This window comes from Macrobrachium rosenbergii, chromosome 37 (genome assembly GCF_040412425.1).
Source record: "Macrobrachium rosenbergii isolate ZJJX-2024 chromosome 37, ASM4041242v1, whole genome shotgun sequence".
NCBI lineage: Eukaryota > Metazoa > Arthropoda > Malacostraca > Decapoda > Palaemonidae > Macrobrachium > Macrobrachium rosenbergii.
In genome coordinates, this window is record NC_089777.1 from 12,140,223 (window position 1) to 12,148,211 (window position 7,989).

The 7,989-nt window shown below is 39.3% G+C and overlaps 1 protein-coding gene across 1 annotated transcript; it reads right to left on the reverse strand.

The window, feature by feature from the left end:
- Window positions 1–381: 381 nt before the first annotated feature.
- On the reverse strand, window positions 382–7,656 carry LOC136825114 (uncharacterized). Its single transcript, XM_067081157.1, has 4 exons — window positions 7,419–7,656; window positions 3,499–3,677; window positions 983–1,127; window positions 382–516 (listed from the first exon to the last, which is right to left on the reverse strand). The coding sequence occupies exons 1-4, from the start codon at window positions 7,629–7,631 to the stop codon at window positions 382–384; spliced, it is 672 nt and encodes a 223-aa protein (XP_066937258.1). The 5' UTR covers window positions 7,632–7,656.
- Window positions 7,657–7,989: the final 333 nt, after the last annotated feature.

A 7,989-nucleotide genomic window follows, 5' to 3' on the forward strand; every position in this document is an offset into this window, starting at 1 on the left:
GTATCTGTGATTCATTTGTTGATTACTTGCCAGTAACAGACCTCTAGACACTACCAATGTGAACGATCTGGTTGTCACACTGGTAGTGCACCGGGGGTTGTCACACTGGTAGTGCCACAGTGCTTAACTTGACAGCCAATATTTCATAAACTTAACTAAACTAAATCTTGTCAGTTCTTGTGACTTGTTTGTTAATTTATTGGCAACAGCAGATATCTTGATCTTGCCAATGTCTGGATTTGGTGGCCAGGTGTCTTTCAGTAACTGGGATGTTGAGGTTTCTAGTAACTGAAATTGTTTTCTCAGCAGTAACAGGGCTCGTGATCGTTGCGAGTGTAAAAGATCTGGTATCTTGATCTCGCCAGTATCTTAGTTATCTTGTTACTTGCCAGACAAACACAGTTTCTGTAAGCACTCCAACATCAGAACCAGCACCGCCAGTATCATTCCGAGGAAGAAGGCGTAGAAGGCTCCCTGAAGGTGGTTCAAATTTAGTACCACTTGCATCCCGTCGTCCTGTTGGGTATGCATTGAGAGGGCTACATTAGGAGGAAGCTTGTCCCTTTTTTTTTATGTTAGTATGTCATCACTCATCAGTCTCTATTAGTCTCTAAGCTGGTGGCTTTGAGTATATTTCTCTGTCTGTGTCTCAGTGTGTGTGCTTGTTGTGAGTCTGGTTTTATTGTTTGTAAGGTTTGGTTCTGTCTTTGATTGACTGTTGTCTTTCAGTCTTTCATCTCATCATAAGATGACACCCAGATGCATTGTATAGGCAGTGTCACAAGAGCACACTGTTGGAACTGTATGGCAATCTGACAGAAAACAGGCTTGTGTTACACCTCCCTTGATTAGTAAGTCACTGTAGTGGTACGCATAACATATTTCACATTCTCATTTCACGATGTCCGTCCTTATTGCCTGTTAATAGTATTCACAAACAAAAAGGTAACAGCTTCCAACTAATGGAGGTCCCATTACTTACCTGGCTATAGGAACTGGGGCCATTTTTGTCTCTTGCACGTTTGGTTGTCTCTCGAAATATCTGGTTCAGCCAGACATCTAGAATGCGTCCTTCAAAGAGGTGCTGCTTTATGTCAATAATTGTGCGCAGGAAAGGTGCTCCTTTACTGTAAACATGAACAGAAATAAGAGATAGAAGTGGGATTGCACTGAAAAATGTTACTACAGTAGTAGTTGTTGTTGAATAAGAAAGCTTTGAGAATAGCAAAAATGGGTAAATGTTACTTTTTTAATGTGTATTAGAAAACAAATGTAAAATATTCGTGAACCTATCCGTATGCAGGGATACTAATTAATTTTAAGAATTTTATTTGTGCGCGAATTGTAATGCGCAGCAAAAGCTCGCATTTGGGATCTAGCGTAAAAACATCTCGGATTGCTTTTCAACTTGGAAAAACCCTTGACGCTACTTTGTGTCACCTCAGTACATTACATGGATCTAAAGTGTATGTCGACTCTCCCAGAGGTGTTATTCCCAGTTTTGACGTTCGAATTTGCATCTGATGAATTGTGTCGGATTTCCCGTGAGAGACAAAAAGTGTTTTATTTATAGTTTTACTCCTGTCGAACGATCATTATTTCGTGAGGTTTTGAGAGCTGAGGTTCACAGAAGTCAGAGAGAGAGAGAGAGAGAGGTCGTTTACGTTTAAGTGGAAGACAAGGACAAGAATTGCCTTCGAACCACGCGCTTATTTATGCTGCATGTTATGTCTTTCGCAACAGTAGACGAGAGAGAGCGAGAGAGACTCCCAGTGTAGTTTGCCCGTAAAATCCCATTTTCTAAAATAAAAAATTCTTGCCAGTAAAGAAAATATTCAGACTTCTAATTCTAGGATAACTAAAATATAACTTTATAATATTATTCCATGAGAATGAAACGGTCCACAGTACCTGTCATGACTCATGAAAACCACCATTACTAGAAATTTGAGAGACAAGTTAATTTTTTTTTTACAAATCTTACAAAAAAAGGAAGAGAGAGAAGGTATAGAGAAGAGTCGTTCAGTCAACTAAAAGAGAGATAAGTTTGGAAATGGCAAATAGCCCAAAAAAGGGAGGGGAGGCGAATACTGTGAGAATAATTTAATAAATTCAGAAATAAGAGTAAATAAGCAGTGACAGTATGAAGTCATATAAAAAGATACTCTTATATTGCGCAGTACATTTTATGGTGCACAATAGTTTACTTTTACCAGAACGTTCGATACTTTTACTTGTTACAAATTCCTGCCATGGGCTTTGATTCGTAATTCTAGTTCTTTGCAATTATTGCTCTTACTTGGAAAGAAAGTGACACTTCTCGAAAGTAAAGATTTTCAGCCGGTGAACAGGGATATTCCGACTGAGTTACTGTGTCTAATAAGAAATATAAACTTTGTTTTCCTCAGGCAAGAATATGACTTAATTAAGTTGAGGCTCGAAGGTTAAAGATTGCTCATGAGCGGCAGGGGCAAGGGGCAGGTTACCACGTTGGTCCACAGTGTCCTAGATACCGAGCCTGTGCTTATGTGATGAGCAACTAAGCCCCCCCTCTTTACTCAAGCTATAACCAACTAAAACCAAGGTGAACCAGCCAATTGTGCTGATGACTCGGCAGGTAGAACCATTGGACCTCAGAACCATTCTTCCTAGCATATATATTCATATGAGCAGGGCCCAAAGTTCATCTCCACCCAAGTAAGACCTAGGGAAGCAAGGCAGTGGCCACTGATAACTCAGCAGGTAGAGGTGTATGTTCTGAAATACCCACCAACCCAGCTCACAAGGACAGTAATCCCATATACCAACGAAATTAATCAAGGATTTGAGTTGTTGATCTTAGGACCAACTCAGTAAACAGTTTTTTTATACCATGATTCAGTTGCGAGTTAAATAAGAGAGTTAACCATTATCTCTGCCTGTAAGAATTGGATGAAGTTCAAGTCTTTACCCGTGCTTGTCAGTCTGTGAAATATCCTGAAAGTCATTGTATTTCAATGAAATTTTGTTTAGGGTTGGACTAAGCAACCCCGCAAAGGGTTGATCAGATGCTAAGATGTACCTGGATCCTAGTATGTTTCTAGTATACAGTAGCACCCCAGCTTAACAAACACTTTAGGGGTCTGGCTTTCTGATAAGCAGCAGTCTTAAGTAGCCAAGACCTTATATTATAGCCTGCACTTTAATATTGTCTACATACCTTAGTGTTAATGGCAGTTCCACTTAGTTACTAATCTAAACCAGGGTGTTCTTTACACTTAGTATTTAACTTGAGAGATTAAATCGAGAGATTTGTTTAAAAATGTATCCCATCTAAAATGATGCATAGCAATAAAAATAAAGTGATAATAATGAAGCTGATAAGTACAAAAGTCCATATAAGTAATTTGATTTCAGAATAACAAATTCCTTAATCATTGCTGGAGATGTGCTCTTCAAGCACTTTATATTCATAACATTATTTTGTACCATAATGTCATCCTTCATTAATATACTAACCGGGTACCCCAGTAAGCCCCACTGGTTTCCAGGTAATATTGCCGACTGATGTACATGGGAGTGTAGCCATTTCGATCTGTGCACTCTGCTGCGATAAAACTCTTCACATAATTATTCCAGGTGAAAAAAGCATGTTTTCCTTTGCTCACTAGCTTCATTTCCTCTGCTATAGGTCGTACCTGGAGATGCAGATATACTGTAGGTAATAAGACTTAAAAACATTTTTTAAAAACATATGTACAGTAATTGTACTAGACACAATACCCTCTAACTTGATTTTTTGCACTTTTGGAATACACTAGCCACTTCAGTGCCTAAAGTCTAAATGAACACACACACACACACACACACACACACACACACACACACACACACACACACACACACACACACACACAACACAACAACACAACAACACAAGTACTCCCTTAATTATCTGCAGTAGTACTTACAAAGCCCTTCTTGACATAGTATATTTGCAGGTAGAGTACATTAAAAAAACTCTGAGGATGTAAAACGACAAGATCTTAACCTTTTTCTTTTCCTGTGGTCACTACACAGTACTGTATGTGCTTATATACAACACCAAATAACAGAACAGTACTGTACAAAAAATAAAAACGTGTAAGCAATTGTGAAGCAGTGTATATTGGCCAGACTTGAAAAACTTGCAAGGAGGATTTACAAGTCCTCATTCCCCCATCTCCTCTGCCTCCTGCTCATCCAGGAAATCAGAGTGGTGAACTGGGTGGAAGAAGTGGTGAGGTTTGTAGAGGGTCTTTAAGAGGCAGGTGGGACATCAGATTCCCAGCTGGAAGAACCTGGCAGGTCAGCAAAGACTGTTGAAGTGTTGCTTGTGTTTTCGAGATAAGTGAGAGCAACCTAAGTAGTGGATGGCATAGGCTTGGATGCATAGGGTTCGGGGGTCTGAAGAAGCTGTTGAGCGTACTCTGATGAAAAGAACACTGATTCAGCTTTGCAGTCACCAGCTGCTGAATTTCTATAGCTTCTTCAGCCAACTCCAGGGGCCTGGCAAAACAGCTGTGGTTGATGTTTAGGTTCTCCAGTGGCTTGTTTGAAGTTGTCCAAGAGCCTCCACATCTCCTTGTAGGTGGGGCTTTGCTGTATGTTCAAATTGTCATCAGTATTGTCATCGTCTCCAGGGGCTTCTTCCTCTATCTCACATGCAGCTATCTCATTGTTGGACACCAGCTAGAAGCTATCTCATTGTTGGATGACAGGTGGGAGCCAGGATTGCCACCATCATTGCAAGCAACTCTCATACATCATCCTTGTAAATGTTGTCCTTTTCTTTCTTGAGCCAGGCATGAAAGTTGTTGACATCAAAACCTTGGAAATTGATCAGGCCTTTTTTTACCTTCAGGATACAATACCATGCATACTCCAAGGTCTGCAAGGTGACACACTTCCAAGCATCTGCTAAGTTGTGGATGGCCCCATGTATCCAAGCCTTACTCCCTATCATCCTCATCCTTGAACAGCACCACCATCTCCTCAAGGACCTTCCTCCAATATACCGGTTTTGTTGCAACAATAACACCTTGGTCCAAGGGTAGTGTGTGGTAGGCTCTCACCTGGTATCTAGCAATGCCAAGGTCTTGAGTCTAATGACAAATAATCTCCTTACAAAAGTGGTCATGGAACCTATCAGCTGTATGATACCCAATCGCTAAGAGACTATCCATCAAGACACATGGAGCATAGGGTTGCTTCACATGTCCAACTACAACAGGGTTGCAGAGTGGCTACCAGAAACATTTGCACATAACGCAGCAAACACACTTTTGGAGAGCTTTAGACTAGGTAAATTCTTTTCCCTTTCGTCAGCCAAGGTGTTAGTGGGCAAGGAGTGATAGAATAGACCAGTTTTTTTGTGTTGATTTGACACAAACAAAGCCTTCTTTTTTCAGTAAGTCTTTCAGTGTTTGCTGAAACCCCATGTCGAATCTTGAAATGAAATAGCCAACTCTTGGACATCTTAAAGCCTGCAACCCCATGCAGACCTGCGAACTGTAGCAGCCACCTTCAACCCAGCATTATGTACATACACCTCAGCTGACCTTTGCTGATGAAACCAGATCAAGGTTGACAATTTAGCCTTCTCGTGGTGGGGCTTGGCCGTGACCTTGCAAGACCTCACTCCTGGAAGTCTTCCTAAAGTTGACCAATTATCCCTGCAGTTTCTCTTTTGCATTCTTGATGTCTTGCAAGATAGACCTTGGTACGCCATACGTGCCCATGATAGAGGTCGTGGACCAGCTGGTCTCAATCCTCTTGAGTTCCAGCTTGGGAATGGTCAGCACCTTTCTGGCCCTCTTAGGAGGTTGTGGGGCCTCACACAAAACACACAGCACAGCACACAAGAAAAACAACACCTGCAATGCTACAGGGACACCCACAAAATCAGCAGAATGCTTTGCGATATGAGGTACCACACAGAAACCATCTAAGTGGAAGCAACAGTGGAACTAGTGCACTTGTGTCTCTGCAGACAGCCAATGAGAGAAGGGAACCTCTATGACATATTCGTGATTGATCTATGTCAGAAACTCAAATGCAGTAAACAAAATGATGTACCTGAGCATACAGGTACTCTCCCAACCATAAGACTTCTGTGACTTTTTGTACTCATGATGCATCTCTGTCAGTCACTCAAATGCAATAAACAAAATTGTTTTTATGACACTGTTGCTTTTGAGCCAGTAACAGTCATGAAAGCTGCCAAGCAGATGAAGTCTTTCTAAGGCCTTTACACTCAGCTCTCCTGCCCCCCCGCCAACATTCCACTTTCTCATTGTGCTATATGAATTGTCACCATCACTTTTTTCTGCCAGTACAGCAATGCAAACCAAACAGAAGGCTTTTTAGTAATTTCTTTTTTGTGTATATATCCATGTATATTTTGGGGGGCTGCAGTTGCATGCAGATAATGATGAGTTGTGGATTGTGTATATGCAGGTAATTGAGGGACTATAGATGTATATACATATATATTTTTTATGTATTATATAATGTATTATATATATATATATATATATATATATATATATATATATATATATATATATATATATATATATATATATATATATTTACAGTAAGATTGTGAAGCCAGGGATTTCAGGATTTCAATGAAATCCCTGAAATTTTCAGGAATTCGTGAAATCACCAATTCACTTAGGAATATTGATCCCCGAGGGGCTAGTACTAAATACGGCGAAACAGTGATTCCTCTCAACTGTTTTGCCGTGTTTAATACTAGCCCCTCGGGGATCAATGTTTCACCTGTTTAGTACTAGCCCCTCTGGGGATCAAATGTCCCTAATGAATTGGGGATTTCAGGACTAGATATACTGTATATATATATATATATATATATATATATATATATATATATATATATATATATATATATATATATATATATATATATATATATATATATATATATATATATATATATATATATATATATATATATATATATACAGTATCTTACTATTGATGCTTTGCAAACAAAATTGCAGCCTCTATTGAGTGTGCATTACTTACGCAACTGAAAGTAAACACCATGGCAGTTCGAGACAGATATGGATTGAAGGTTTAAGTTGATAAGGTTGCCAAAAGACGTGAAAAATTTCCTTAAAAAAATTGCTGCTGACAGTTTGATGTAATTCCACACTACTTATGAGTTCTGTGTCTATGTTTATTTGATTTTTTACTTTTTCTATTTTTTTATTTGTAGTACATTTGTGATATTCTTTTCTCTGTTTTTCTTTTTCATATCTGAGTATGTGTTTTCGAAACTGGACTGTCAGACTTGTTTCATAAGAAAGCTCACTCATTCTGACTAATATAATAATAATGATGATATTGAGAGATTTGGGAGAGAGCCTTACCTCTAACGCCTTTCCAATCTTCTGGTTGTCAGGATTCGTGCTCTCCTTCAGGAACTGCCAGCCCACGCTGTAGTCAGGCTCCATGCCCCACGTCCACCCACGCTGCTTCAGGAGTTGGGGGATGGAGTCGATAGGCTCGCTCATCTGGGGTACCAGCAGACTGACAAACAGGGCTGACTTGTAAACAGTCGTGATGAGAAAACTAAATATCATCCAGCAAGTTACCCATATCTGTGAAGGTAAGAGAGAAATTGTAGCGGTTTCGGCATCTCCGCAAAGGTCATTTAATTCACTTCCTAGTTTTCTCCATTTCAAGTCGTGTTAGCTATTGTTTATTCTTCATGACGTGTGTCAGTTGATAGTAATTTGGTTATCCCGAATTTTGGTGACCTCTTATTAGGTCTCTTCCTTCTATATTTTTTTTTTCAAAACGATCTTTTTGAAGCACTTTGAGACTAATGTATTATCTCATTTTTTTCAAAAGTATCTTTTTGAAGCACTTTGAGACTAATGTATTTATAAATTTTTTTTTTTCAAAATTATCTTTTTGAAGCACTTTGAGACTAATGTA